This window comes from Arvicola amphibius, chromosome 2 (genome assembly GCF_903992535.2).
Source record: "Arvicola amphibius chromosome 2, mArvAmp1.2, whole genome shotgun sequence".
Lineage (NCBI taxonomy): Eukaryota > Metazoa > Chordata > Mammalia > Rodentia > Cricetidae > Arvicola > Arvicola amphibius.
This window is the reverse complement of record NC_052048.2, coordinates 33,443,593-33,458,575: the sequence shown is the minus strand read 5'-3', so window position 1 is coordinate 33,458,575 and position 14,983 is coordinate 33,443,593. Positions and strand designations below refer to the sequence as shown.

Genomic DNA, 14,983 nt, shown 5'->3' with positions numbered 1-14,983 from the left:
CTGGTTCACCTGGCCCTCACTACCCCAAATAGCTTCTCCTGAGACTGGGGCTCCACATTAGCTGCTGAAGCACCAAGAGACTTTGGAATCGCTTTCAAATCCTCAAAGGAAGGTTAAATGACACTTAATACTTAGCTCCTTGTCAAATGGGCTCTGTCATCTCCTGTGTGGTGCATGTCTGCCTCCTGCATGCCTTCTCCATAGGAGAACTCCCCTCGCCTTTTAAGCCTGACCCCTGTTTGTGGGTGCATGGCAGATGTTCCTGTTTAGCTAATCACCCCTGCTCTATATGTCTCATCCTAGGTCAGGGTGTTCTAAGAAATTGATTCCTGTTTATTTCTGCTCAAAGGTTTCTTATTCCCTCCTACCCAGAAATGCACGTCTTCTCTGAGGCTGGGCGTCTGCTGCGGCATGGAGTGTAATGGTCTAGTTGATAGACTGTAGATAGCATTTAGGTCCAACTCTACGTTTGTGGATGATAAAACTTGAGACCCAGGGAGTGTTGATCAGTTGGCCCTTGTGCCCTTGTCTTTTCTACCTGTTATAAAAGGACCTTGAAACTGAAGATGGAGGTGACAAACTGAACTGGAACAGGATGTGGGGAGGTGACTGCAGCAAGGGGTGTCTGCACTGTTGCCATGGTTACTGCTTCTTGGGTGATAGCCCCGTTCTCAGTCTGTGCTGAATGCAGGTGAGAATCGCTTGAGAGATGGGTAAATTAAGCTCAGATGTTGTCAGTTACCAAAGGTCACCCTAGAGTAAGTCGTGTAGGACCTTCTGCACAGCAGACATTTTTTTTTTCATGAAGTCATGTTTGACAGTTGACTCAGATTTCTAGAGGAATGTCATTTTCTGGGTTGATACGGAGGCTCTTCCTAAATACCTCTCAAGTGCTCTTAGACCCCGTGGGACTGAGCTTCACTGGGCTCTGCTGTTCTGGGCCCTAGCTGTGATTCCTTTTTTTTCCTATGATGTCATCTAAAATTCTCCACATCTGAAGAGAGGCCTCTGAGAGGAAACAAATCAGCACTTTTTCCTTTACTCCCTCCCCCCTTTCCTTCCTTCCTTCTTCCTTTTTTCTGAGTTCCTCCCTCCCCACCCCGCCCTCCCTTCCTTCTTCCTTTTTGACACTAGAGATAGAGATTAGGCCACCCTGTCCAAGCTGGCTCTGACCTCCCTGTGTAGCTAAGAATGACATTGAACTTCCAACCCTCCTGCCTCCACCTGAGGGCTAGGGCTTCTACTCTGGTTTAGGTGCTGCAGATTAAATCCCCTGGCTGCTTGTATGCTAGCCAAGCACCTCACAGCACACACTGTCCCAGCCCCCCAAAACTCTTTCCATTTGCAGATGAGGGAAAAACTTTCTTTGGGGTCTTGAAACCAGTTAGGTGTGAAGTTAGCAGGCACCTGCTGACAGTGGCCGGTGCTTTTTCTGCTGTGTAAACCCTAATGTTAGGCACTCTGCTGTCACAGGAAGAGTGAAGCCACTCCCCCCTTGCTGCATAAAGGGGACTTCAGAGAGTGGCAGGTGGTGGTGTGGCAGGTGGTCGGAGCAGAGGAGCTCAGGGAGATGCCTGCAATTCAGATCTAGTTCTCTGGCTTGCCAGCCCCCACACCATCCTCGTCAGGAGAATTCCAGGGCTAAAACTGACACAGAGCAAATGCTGAGAGGGAAGGAAATGGATCTTGAGGATGTGGGGCTGCTGTTCTGGATGTGAGCTTCTGGTCTTAGCACTCAGAGACTCCCCTTGACCAGCTGCTCCAGGACCAGATACTAGGAGCAAGGTGGGTGGTGTAGCGGGCCTGGAGAAGCTGACTGGTTCAGTTGTCTGCAGCCACTAGGTGCTGAGCAGCAGGGGCTGTGCAAGATGCCAGGATGGGAAAGGAGTCTAGCACCCTGCTGCAATCTCAGGTCCTCCTGCCTCTCCATCCTCTTTCTGTGCCCTTCTTCATATTATCAGATTTTCTAAAATCAGGAATGTCTTACAATCATTGTATAGATTGGATGTGTTGGTTCCTCTTTTTTTCCAAAATATTTATTTATTTATTATGTATACAATATTCTGTCTGCGTGTATGCCTGAAGGCCAGAAGAGGGCACCAGACCTCATTGCAGATGGTTGTGAGCCACCATGTGGTTGCTGGGAATTGAACTCAGGACCTTTGGAAGAGCAGGCAATGTTCTTAACTGCTGAGCCATCTCTCCAGCCCCCGGTTCCTCTTTTTTTTTTCAAGATACATAAAAAGGTTTTATTTGCAGGGGAGCAGAGATTTAATCAAACAGGGCAAATCCCATGTCATCATCCGACTCCTTGGACTCCTCCTCCTCTGCTGCAGCGGGTGGGGGGGGAGGAAGGGGGGTACAGAACCAGCAGCAGGAGCTGCAGAGCCAGGAACGGCAGAAACAGCCACAGCCCCACCTGCAGGCACATTGGCAAGTTTGCCAACACCCTGGGCGATACCATCCTCAATGTTTTTCCATTCAGCTCACAAGATGACCTTGTTGAGCCGGTCATCGTCTGCCTCGATGCCCACATGCCCACGCTGTCTAATATCTTCTTAATGTCTTTGGCGCTAGGAGAGGAGTTGCCCCCAAGGGCAGCAAGCAAATAGAGGTGATGTAGCGCATGTCTGCTTCTGCTGACCACCCTCACGCGTGCGTAACCTCGGCGGCATCAGGCTACAGCAAAAGGAAAGTTCCTCCTTTTCCTCTACCCAGTTTGATATCATGCTTGCTTCATCATGTATGGTCCTTGAGTGAGGAATACAGAGTGGTCCAAGAAATCATCAGTTACAGTAAGGAAAAAGCTGCGCTGAACCACTCTCTAAGCAAGTGCTCTTTTTTTTAGACTCTAAAGCATTAGCACTGAAGTGATTGTGTGTAAGAATGTCCTGGGTGTCTGCCGAGCACATATGTACTTTTTTTCCCTTACAGAGATGGGGGATCAGATTGGGTGTGCGCCTAAGTGCAGCCAGCCTCCAGGCAGCTGTGATGTCCATGGGTAGCGTGCGTCCATCCTTTCTAGAAACTGCTACACACTGTTGAGCTGTGGTCTTCAGCTGTTGTTAGAACCACCTGGAGACCCAGCAATGGCGTCGAGGATGTGCTCAGCACTGGAGTGTTGTTGTAACACACATGTGGCCCTGGCTTCTATCACTAGCACCAAAGCTCACTGCTGCAGCCAAGGCCCAGGTTGATCAGAACCTCTGGACTTGGAGCCCCACCAGGCGACTATAGTGTGAGAAGAGCAGAGCCATGGCGGGGTGAGGGGAGCGCTGCTGTTGAAGCCTGGTGGCTGTGGGTGCACCCCAGGTTCCTCTGAGCATGCAGGCTGAGAAGAGGACCAAGTGCCCCAGGGACACGGATGCTCCTGGCTTGCACACCATAGTGAGCAGCACGGGAAGCCACAGAGCCAGTCAGGGATTTTGAGGACATGACAAGAAGCCCCATGAGTTTATTTTGTTTTTTTTCTCTTGACCCCAAGACTACCCTCTCTAGTGCGTCCCAAATTTAAGTTCACAGACCGGAGCAAGGGCATCAGAATTACCGAGAAGTTGATGGAGATGTGGGTCACTGAGTACCCCTTGGAGGCCGTGGGCTCCCCTGCTGCTGTTATTAGCACAGGTGCACGCTAGGCTTCGCGTGCTCAGGTCTTCACAGTAAAGATCCACCTGCTAGGTGGGGGCCATGATTTTCCTCACAATTGACATAGGACCAGCAAGGCCTGCAGGACTGAATGCTTGGCTTTGGCTGCTCGTGTGGTAAGAGGCGGGGCTCAGCATGGCTTTGATAGCTGTGTTCATAAAAGTTCTCTGTATGAGGACAATATTTTATCTCTCTGGAGAGAACTTATTTGTACGTAGATACACATCTATCTATTTGCCCTGAAGACATGGAGATACTGCTAGAAAAGACTTCAAAAATTAAGGAGTTAGGCCAGGTGGTGGTGGTGCATGCCTTTAATCCCAGCACTCAGGAAGCAGAGGCAGGTAGATGGATCTCTGTGAGTTTGAGGCCAGTCTGGTCTACAAGAGCTAGTTCTAGGACAGCCAGGGCTGTTACACAAAGAAACCCTGTCTTGAAAAACAAAGACAAACAAACAAAACTAGAGAGTTTTACATAATCAAGAAAGTAGCAAATAATTATAGAGGATAGCTGTGAACTCGTGTTAATTAGATGTTGGTAATAGTAAATTTCATTTTCTGAGATTGAGGAGAGATGACAATGGACCTGTCTTCCAGCAGGACATACCAAAGGCTTATGCATCTCTGCCACGGAACACCATTCAGCCACTGCTAGCAATGGCTGCAGAACTCTTGCAGACCAGGAGGAGCTTAGGTATGATGCGAGACAGAAATTTGTATTTATGGCATGACTCCACTTCTGTTTAGAAGTCATAATACAAATATATTTATGTAAAGAATAGTTAGGAGTGGTTGTCTTAGCTAGGATTTCTATTGCTGTGGCAGAGACCGCACCCAAAGAAATGGAGAAGAAATGGTTTATTTTATCTTACAGTTTAGACTATCATGAGGGCAAGTGAAGGCAGCAGCCTGGAGGCAGGAACAGAAACAGCCATGGAAGAATGCTGCTTACTGACTTGCGTCCTTGGCTTGGTCGGTTTCCTTTCTTACGTATCCCAGGGGTGACACTGCCTACCTCAGCCTGCCCACATCAGTTATTAATCAATAATATATACTATGGATTTGCCTATGGGAACTTTTATAGCGGCATTTTAATTCCTCTCTCCAGACAACACTAACTTTTGTCAAGTTGGCAAGGGGAGGGGCCAACCAGGACAATAGTTATGCAGGAAGATGTGGACAGGGGATTCTTTAGCTGTTGCTTCCGCTTCTGCTTTTGGCTTACACTGCACTAAGCACGATAGGGAATAAAGGCATAAAGCTTCTGGGCTAATTTAAATGAAAAGTAGGACAGAACTGGGTGTTCCAGCACACACCTTTAATCCCAATTTACAATCATCTGTAACTCTAGTTCCAGTCTGACCTCTGAGGGTACCAGGCTCTCACATGGTGAAGATACATGCAAGGAAAACATTCACACACATAAAAAACAAAATAATTTTTTAGAGTAACTGGGAAAATATCAAAAAGAAGATAGTTGTAAAGACTGGTGCAGGTTCCGGTCTGTCCTGGGGAGTTTCTGTTTCCTTCCACTGTTACCTTCCGCCTCTGCTCCCTCTTCAGAGCCCAGGCACCAGGGCACCAGGGCGGCTGCGTTGCTCTCCGTTTCCCCAGGAGCTCCTGAGTCAGCCTTACACCGCAGGCTTTCTGCTGTGTCGTGTCTTCTCAGTCTCTTAGGCTCTCCAAACTGTCTTGTGTGGATGGCCTTGACAGTTTAATTGTTTAGCTATGTTTTCAGAATATCTGTTTTCTTATTAAAAGGTGCTGATGGACACAAACTAAATTTAAAAAAAAATTAAGACAAAAAATAGCAAGTCAAACCAAAGAGGACACCATTATACACACACGTTTTTGATGTCTGTTTTGCATTGGCCAATTACTCCTAGCCTGGGACCTGCCCTGCGGTGTGGCTGGTATCCCCAGTGACAGTGAGTATCATTTGCAGGTAACATCTTGATTAGGGGGCGAGACTTTGTGTCCAGTTCCCCTTCTCAGTGTTGGGATTTTCTTGGTTTGAACCAGTACAGGCCTTGTGCGTGCTGCCACCATCTCTGTGAGTTCACGTGTATCCATCCTGCTGTTTCCTTGCAATTGCCCACCACCTCTGCCTCCTCTTCTGCTTAGTTAGCTTCCTGAGCTCTGAGGTGAGGGTGTAGGACGTCCCATTTAGGGCTGAATGCGCCAAAGTCTCTCACTCTCCACATATTGTCTATCTGTGAGTCTCTGTGTTAATTCCCATCTACTACAAGAAGATTCTCTGATGAAGATTGGGCAATACTCTGATCTGTGGGTATAGCAATATGTCATTAGGAGTCATTTTATTGCTATATTTATTTACCAGAATAATAGTAGTAGTTATTTCCCCTAGTCCCCATGACTGATCTAGTTTCATTTTCATATTTTTGTCTTGCTGGGGCTTTTTTAAATATATATATATATAGTTTGCTTATTTGTGTTGGTATTTGTTTTGTTGCTTTGTTTTGTTTTAGGGAGAAAGAACATAAAGTTGGGTGGGTATGAGAAATGGGTGGGGAGGGGTAGGTGGAGGGGAAATCATATGATCAAAATATTGTATGGAAAAATAAATAAAAATATTTTTTTAAAAAAAATGTGGTTATGGGTTTTTAAAAGAATCTAAATGTAATCAATTTCCCCTGCTCTTTCCTCCTCCCCAGGGACCCATGATGTCCACATGGGGCTCTTGGTTACAGCCTCCCCTGTAAAGTTACACTTCTGAAACAAACCCTTCAGTTCAGTCTCTCCCAGAGATGGGAGGATTAAGGTCCTCTCCTGAAGAGGGCAGCATCCATACACATTGTTTGAGTTCTTATTCCAATATGGCTTAATCTATTTCTTTTTTTTTTTCTTTTTTTGGCAGAGCTGAGGATGAAATTCAGGGCCTGGCACACACTAGACAAGCACGCTGCCATGGGCCATACACACTTATGTATAGTTCAGATCATGGCCCCCTCCTGTTTGGACACTCAGGCTCCTTGTTCCTTGTGCTGTCTTCATTTCCCTGATGTGGCCTCATTCTTTTTTTTTTTTTTGGTACTATAAGATGGTCCAGGCGTACCTTGTGTTTTCTCTGTCCCAGCCCTAAAATCAGCCATGTGTCCAAAGTGCCTTGACATGTTATTAGAGAATGGTTTTTAGAAATCAATATCTGGGTGGGTATGGTGGCACACACCTTTAATTCAGGAGCGGGCATAGGCAGGCAGTTCTCTTGAGTTTGAGGCCAGCCTGGTCTACAGAGTGAGTTCTAGGACAGCCAGGGCTACACAGAGAAACCCTGTTTGGGAAAAAGAAGAAAAGATAAAAAGAAAAATGAAAAAATGAAAGAAGGAAGGATAGATAGACAGATTGGTCTGGGGAGCCAGGGACCTTTTGACAGAGAGGAGACAGAAAAAAATACGTCTCACCTACAGTGTGTGATGGCTCGTGGGAGGAGGCAGCTCTGTGCCTCCCCAAGTGAAGCCCTCACTGGTGGCCTGTGGTTTGAAGCTGACTAGAATTATCCAGATGGAAGTCAGAGTTAAGGGAGCAGTAGAGAGGAGTGGGAGGAGTCTGTGTTCCCACTATGCAGGCATCTAGTAGAGAGGAGTGGGAAGTGTATGTGTTCCCACTATGCAGGCATCTAGCTTTTTAACCTGAACCGACTGCAGACTCAGGGCACAGTCCTTGTTCCTGTTTTCTGTCTTAAGCGCACACAGATGAGCCATTCTTACAGCTTGATTTCTCTAAGAGGCGCTCCTCTGTAAGTCCTGAAGGTAGTCTGTCCTCTGCCCCTAGCTTCTGTGTCTCCCTCTCTCCTTCTTTCATTCCAGTCTTTCTTCTTTCTGAACTCTCTGGTTCTTGCTTTCTGCCATGCCACATGCCAGGGCAGGGAGCACAGGGGAACTATTCCAGTTCTTGCCTGTCAGACCTCTCATCCAGGGTGAGATTCCAAGGCTTTCTTCCCTTCAGTCTTCCGCCAAGTGTTTACTTTCTGTGGCGGGTTAGCTGTGTGTGGTACTGTCAGATTGACCTGGTGTGGCTCTCAGCAAGTGTTTTCTGTTCACAGATAACAGTTGGTGTGTACGATCCCTGTAACCTAGCCCAGTACCCTGGATGGCCTTTGAGGAATTTTTTGGTCCTGGCAGCCCATAGATGGTATTTACATGTGTGTCCATGTCTGTGTGTCTTCATCTGTGTGTTTCCCACAGCAGCTCTGCTTATGTCAGCATCTTTCCTTAAGTGCGTTGATTTTATTCCTGGCATGGAAACTAGAAAATAAGCCAATTAAATTGTGGTCCAGTTTCTACCCCTGGTTCTCTTAAGCATGTCTGCTAGGGAGTCCCGGCCCTGGCACCAGCCTGCACTACACTGAAGACACTTAGACCTTGGTGAGGTTGTAGCCAGAGGCAAAGACACTGACATTCTCCAGCCCCTCTTCCTGCTTTTAGACAGGAATTTCCTATTGCTTCCATCTCCCATCTTTAAAAAATTCTCTAATCTTAAAATAATAGAAAGGAGTATCGGGAAAAGCCTGCTTGCACTTGATTAAGACACTCAGCATAATCAGGTATCGGGAAATAAATCTGTAAGAGGTCAGTGTCTCCAGCCCCACCAAAATCTCCTAAGGAAAGTGACCATGCCAGGAATAGTGGAAATGGGAGGCAGCAAAATTCACAAAAGATGCTGTGACACCCATGGCTCTGTGATGGCTTTCTGAATGTATTGTCCACAGTGGTACAGGCTGGATGCAAGCAGCACACACACATAGTATTCTGAACGTATTGTACACAGTGGTACAGGCTGGATGCAAGTAGCATGCGCGCGCGCGTGCGCACACACACACACATACACACACAGAGTATTCTGAGCTTATTGTTCATAGCAGTACAGGCTGGATGCAAGCATCACACACATACATACACACACACATACACACAGTATTCTGAGCTTATTGTTCGCTGTGGTACAGGCTGGATGTAAGCAGCACACACACACACACACATACACACACACACACACACATACACACACACACACACACACACAGAGTATATAGCAGCACTGAGATTACTGGCCACAGCCTCATGCCCTTCCTTTCCGAATGGTGACAGAGACATAGGAGGATCATCATAGTGGGTGACCTAGCTAAACATATCTTCATGCATGGCTTTCTTCTTTTTTTAGGCTTATTTTTATTTCATGAGTATTGAGTGTTTGGCCCATGTGTGTATATGCACCACATTTGTGCCTTTTTTTTTTTTTTAAGACAGAGTCTTACTGTGTGGTTCTGGTTGACCTGGAACTCACAGATCTGCCTGTCTTTGCCTCCTGAGTGCTAGAATTAAAGGTGTGCACCACCACAACTAGCTACAGATGGTTTTTTCAACACAATGCTGAGTGAATTAAGCTAGCCTGAAAGGATACATGTCATGATTCCATTTATGTAGTTCAAAACAAGCCATTGTGGGAACCTAGGAGGGGATGATCCAGATAGGTGTGGTCAAGCTTAGAGGGAGTGTATGATTTTCTTTGTGCTTGCTTTACTTAAGTAAAAATGTTTACTCCAAAATATGAAAATAGACAAATATTGACGAATCCTGGAGAGACTGGTTATGCATGCACTCAGCCAGTCCCGGCACGTGTGCTGTGAGTGGGTCTCCTGTCTGCTGGCAGAGGACCTTAAAGTCCCATGTTAAGGTCTTGGGAGCATCCCCACCCTGATTTAAAAGCTTCCTTTGTCTGCTATGTGATTGCTATAGGAAAGTTCACCTGGGGGGGAAAATCCCAGCTTAATTGGCAGCCAGACTCTAAATGCACAGACAGAGGGTGCCTGCACGAATGTGCTCAAAATCTCTCCAAGGTTAAGGAGGTCAGACAGGAGTGATTGCATGCTCTGAATTCTCTACAAGTGGCCTGGAAAGACTTACTCCAGCTCTTTTTCTTCCCCTTTCTTAATCAAATGAAACAAACACATATCCGGTGCGGGCAACAGGAACAGCAGTTTCCAGTCCGTTGAAGTCCTCTGCTTTCGAGACCGCACCATGCAGGGGGCGAGAGATGTGTCACACAGCATCATCTTTGAGGTGAAACTTCCAGAAATGGCATTTAGCCCAGGTAATTGGCAAGTCTTCACCAATGTGTGTAATGATGAGCGTTCAGAGACCCAGCATCCTGCTTACAGCTTCACAATGGCAGGCGAGAAGATGCCGCTCCCACCTCGCAGGCAGTGCGAGCTCCACCTGTGACGGAGGCTCAGTCCTCTGGCAGCTTCTCCAGTGGAGTTTTCCAGGCTGGAAGGTGTTTCTCCAGCTTTATTTTTATTTGTTAAGTTTTTGATCAACATGAAATCTTCATTCATGTTCCTCGAGGAAGGGTGTTGTTGTTAATTAATTAACGTGTTTAGTCATTGAGTACTTGAAGGTGTGTGTAATCCCGTTCTCCATACAGAGTATAAGGTCAGCGAAGGCACATTTCTCCTCCTTCTAATATCTTCTCTCACCCTGCACAGCAGGCATTAGCGTTTATCTATGTTTTATAGACCAGGAAACAGTCTAGGAGGCATTTTACAAACAGTGCTAGGTGTGTCTGTGAGCAAATTTATACAAAGTGTATGTACAGACATGCAGTGTGTATACATTTATGGTAGAATTCATGCCCAAGTGTGAGTGGTTAGGGAAATGCCCGCACCACGAGTACTGTGTGTGAAGTGTGCATCCCGTGAGGAAGCCGAGTAGTTGGCGTCCAGCCTGGCGCTGCTCACTCGGGCTCTTTTAAGCTTACTGTCTACACTGTCTCTGCACATAGTTCTTTCCGGATGAATCCCCTACATCCATGTGATGTGCGTCTGCAGAGCAGCTCCATGCAGACTGCACAGTTTTCTTCAGTGCACGGGTGTGCCTTAGTGTGTGTGCATCGGGGGTGGGGTGCCTCATCACTTCCACAGTGCTCAAGTCAGAAGGACTCAAGATTGCCCCATTTCTTGTTGACTCTGAACTGCAGCCTGGAGATTTTAAATACAACAGGAGAGGTGAACAGAGAATCCTCTGCGTGGTTCAGGGAGGAAGCTGAGGCTTTCTGATTAGCGTGTCTTGGCGCCCTCTTCTGGTGCATCCTGAAATAGCTCCCATGGCATGCTCCCTTAGATGCACTAAGTTCCCTTTATAAAGTTGCAACTCAAAGATAAGAGTTATATAGAGAGTCAATAAAAAGTGAAGCTAAGAAGATGTAGTCACCAGACCCCTTTCCTAAGCTCCTAATTTTATTCCCTGAGGACACGCTGTCTTCCGATGTCTGCACTGAGCTATTCTGCTCCCCTCTCTGGTGTGGCTCATGCTTTTCAGTCCCAAGCCTGCTGTTCATTCCCAACTGATAAAGTCCCCTCCGCCTCCATCTTCTTCATACTCCATGTTGAAGAGTGGTTGCTTGTCTTAGAAGGGGAGCTTTCCTTCTGTTTTACATGTAAATTAGTGTTTCCACTTAGCCACAAATAAAGCTCTATAATAAACGTTGTGAAGACTTTCTTAGCATTATGATGTGAGCCCAAGGCGTTTCCGTAGCCACACCCTTCAGTGTAGCCATGTGTGGCATAACAACATCTACCACATAGCACGGTGGTCCCTTAAGAGTCTGTTGCCTAGGGATCTCATGACCACTTAATTTGTGTAAGTACACTCTGTGGTGTTTCCAGAGCGGGTCAGTCAGCAGCCTGTCATTTCCCAGAACTCCCCACATCATCAGGTGACACTTGGCTCTCCAAGGCACCCGGCAGTTGGAGCAGCAGTGATGTGAGAAGTGACAAAGCCTCCGTAGTAGGCAGAAAGCCGCACTGGACACTGGCCAAGGCAGGTGTGGCCACTGTTGGGATGGGTCGCAGTCCCAGTTTCTCCTTCTCCTGTGCGCTGCCTGGTGGTTCCCAGCTGTGAGCAATTACCTTCTCATTCCCAGCATGTTCTTCCTTCACTTGGACTGTGTGTTATGAGGATAACTTATATAGAAGCAGATGTGTAGATTGCTAATCTTTATATGTAGTACTTTTCATTATTAATAAGTCTACAACGCATCTAATTTTCTTAGTAATGGCTGTAGCTAACCAAGCATGGTAGCACATACCTGTAATCTCAGAACAAGGGAAGTGGAGGCAGGAGAATCATGAGTTCAAGGTTAGCCATGAGTTCAAGATAACATGAGTTCAAGGCAACATGAATTCCTGCAGATAGACAGACAGACAGACAGATAGATAGATAGATGGGTGAATGGAGAGAAGGAAAGGGGAGGCTTGTATATGTAGATATTTTAATTGGCAACATCCAGCTGTCTTAGGTGTTATTGTGTAAAGGGGAGACCGTGATTTGTGTCATGGTGGTGGTATCTGAAAAGCATTTTTAAAATAGAAAGTAAGAATACTTTAGAATAATGAATTCACAGTAGAAACTGAGTGAGGAGCTCCAAAGCTTTTTATCCCTAGTGAAGGAGTCCTGCCACCTCATCTGAGCATTAGTGTGAGCATGTGCATGAGGTATGTGTGTTTTGTGAGTGTGCTTGAGTGTGTTCTTAAAAGTGAGCATGTGAGTGTTAATGTGTGCATCCGTGGGTATGCAAGCATGTGTGTTCATGAGGGTTTATATGACTGTGTATGCACACATGTGCCTGTGCATATGAGTATTTTGTGTGTGTGGTTTGGAGTGTTTATGGAATGCACACATGTGGAGGGTGTGTAGTTGTGTTTTGTTGTTGTTTTTACTTTTTGGTGTTTGGGCACCCACCACTCAGCTTCCAAATAATCACACAGGCTTATTATTACTTAGAAATGCTCGGCCTTAGCTTGGCTTGTTTCTAGTCAGCTTTTCTTAAATTATCCTGTTTACCTTTTGCCTCTGAGGTTTCAATCTTTCTCTATTCTATATACCTTTCTTACTCTGTGGCTTTGTGTTTAGCTGGGTGACTGCCCCTGATGTCCTCCTCCCCTTCTCCTTTTGCTCCATGATCTCTCGTCCCAGATTTTTCCTCCTATTTATTCTCTCTGCCTCACCTGTCCTTTCTCCTGCCTCACTATTGGCTGTTCAGCTCTTTCTTAGACCAATCAGGTGTTTAACTTCAGATTTAAACAAATGAAATGTAAAAGAATACATCAATAAACAAATATTCCACAGCCTAAACAAATGCAACACATCTTCAACTAATATTCCACAACAGGGTTGTCTGACTTGGTACCTGTCTGTGAGCATGTATAGACATGTACATATGAATGTGTGTGAGTTTGAAAATTTGTGTGCCTATATGTGCAAATCTAAGGGCCCGTAAGTCTATTTGCATGGATGTGTGTGAGAGTGTGTTTTTGTGTGTGTGAATGTACACCAGGTGTGAATATATGTGAATATGACTGTATGTGAGCATGCATTTGTGAGCCTGTATATCTGTATGAGTTGACATGAATATGTGTTGGGGGAAGGTCTGTCTCGGTCTGAGAGAGTGTGAGCATATGTATGTGACTTGGTATGCAAGCTTGTGAGTGCATATGTGACTAAGTGCACATTTCTCTGTTAGTATGGATGCATTCATTAATATGAGTGTGAGTTGGCATGTATTAGACTGTGTATCTTTGAGTATTGCATGTATGTGTTGGTTTATTCTTTGTAAGTGTATGTAGGTGAATGTATGTGTGTATACCTATATGTCAGTATATTTGTGAGTGTGTGGGTATCTGAGTATATAAGTGAATATATATTTGAGTGAGCACGTGTGTCTATGTGTATACATATATGTACACTGTCAGAGTGACTATTGTCAGTGTATATTTGTGGATGTCTTAGTATAGGTTAAGAGTTTGGGTGTTCAGGAGTTTGAGTGTGAATGTGCATGTGTGTGTGTGAGTGTACTGTGTATCTTGTGTTAAAGCCTGTGCATATGTGTGTATGTAAGTGTATAGTAAGTGTGTATGTAACTGATAATGGGACCCAGCTGCATTATTGTAGCTTTCTCACCTGAGTATTGCTCTAATACCAAGCTGTAGCCCCAGCCTCAGCACCAGCCTAAGCCCCAGCCTCAGCCCCAGCCCCAGCCCCAGCCCCAGCCCAGCCCCCACCCCAGAGCCTTACTTAAAGCAGACATTGGAAATGATACTGAAATGTAAGCTAAGGCTGAGTTCTCTGTTCAGGAGCTGAAGATTTATTCTGACTAGAAGCAAGTCTTTGAGAAAAAGAGAGGACAGAGGTCCCACAGTAACAGCAGGCATTGTGGGAGGTCTTGTGACCCTGAGGGGTTTGTGGTGACTGCAAGGATGTGAAAGACGACTCCACAGAGTGACAGATCTACATGTGTGGAGCCATCACCTCAGTCTCTGTAGCCCAGAATAAGATAAACTCTGGAAATTCTGGGGCTGGACTTCCAGGAGCTCCTATAAAAGGACTGAAAAGGTTGGACTGGAGAGATGGCTCAGCAGTAAAGAGCACTAGCTGCTCTTGCGAAGCCCAGTTCCCAGCACCCATATAGTGGCTCAAAACTGTCTGTAACTCCAGTTTTAGGGGATCTGATGCCCTCTTCCGGCCTATGAAAATACTATATGCATGTGCTAACGTAGGCAAAACACTCATACACATAAAATAGAAATAATTTTAAAAAAAGAGGACAGTCAAAGGGAAAAGGAGAGGGAAAAGGTCACGTTGGGGGAAGAAGACAGCCCGGGTGAGAGGCTCAGTCCTCAGAGTGCTTGCCACACAGGCGTGAAGACACGAGTTCAGGTTTGTTCTTATCTCCCCTTTTAGTAAACTTTGTGTCTTACTTACCTTAAGATTGTCCGAAAGCAGTTGGCTGGGAGAAGAACCAGAAAGGAGGCATGGGACCAAGGATGGTGAACCTCAGCGGATGCATGGACCCCAAAAGGTAGACATGACTGGGCACCCTTGTCTCCAGTGGGTGTGTGGCTAATGCTATGCCGTGTGGTTCAGGGATGCCAGTACTGATAGTGAGCCAGCCACTACTGGTCTACGTTGTCTTGAGGATTAGTGTGACAGGCATCCCGAGGCATGCACGGCTTCTCCACTCTTGTTTCCAGTGCAGGCGCTCAGACACCTGGACCTCGCCATTGGCTTTTCTAGTTTTTATGGCTGTTATTGTTTAGAGAGCCTCACTTTGCAGCCCTGGCAGACCTGGAACTCACAGAGATCCACCTGCCTCTGCATCCTTTTCTAGTCCTTTGTTCATGGCTGTAGACCTCTGTCCCACTTGCCATCCCTGGAGGATCTTATAAGGGACATTGCATTTGTGGGGAAGCCACATCACTTCCAAGGCTGAGCATCCACCTACCCTTTAGATCTGGGAGAGTCTCCGGTACTTGGAAGAGCCAT

General features: G+C 46.2%; 1 protein-coding gene and 1 pseudogene across 5 annotated transcripts in view; one reads left to right on the top strand and one right to left on the bottom strand.

Moving 5' to 3' along the window:
• The window catches only part of Atg7 (autophagy related 7), a 217,714-nt gene that overhangs the window by 44,988 nt on the left and 157,743 nt on the right, over window positions 1-14,983 (top strand). For all 5 annotated transcript variants that reach the window (XM_038318653.1, XM_038318649.1, XM_038318648.1 and 2 more), the window contains 3 exons: window positions 7,708-7,796; window positions 9,634-9,755; window positions 14,429-14,519. In XM_038318653.1, coding sequence (XP_038174581.1) covers window positions 7,708-7,796; window positions 9,634-9,755; window positions 14,429-14,519 — 302 coding nt within the window. The remainder of the gene's footprint in view (window positions 1-7,707; window positions 7,797-9,633; window positions 9,756-14,428; window positions 14,520-14,983) is intronic.
• On the bottom strand, window positions 2,272-3,386 carry LOC119806413 (annotated as a pseudogene).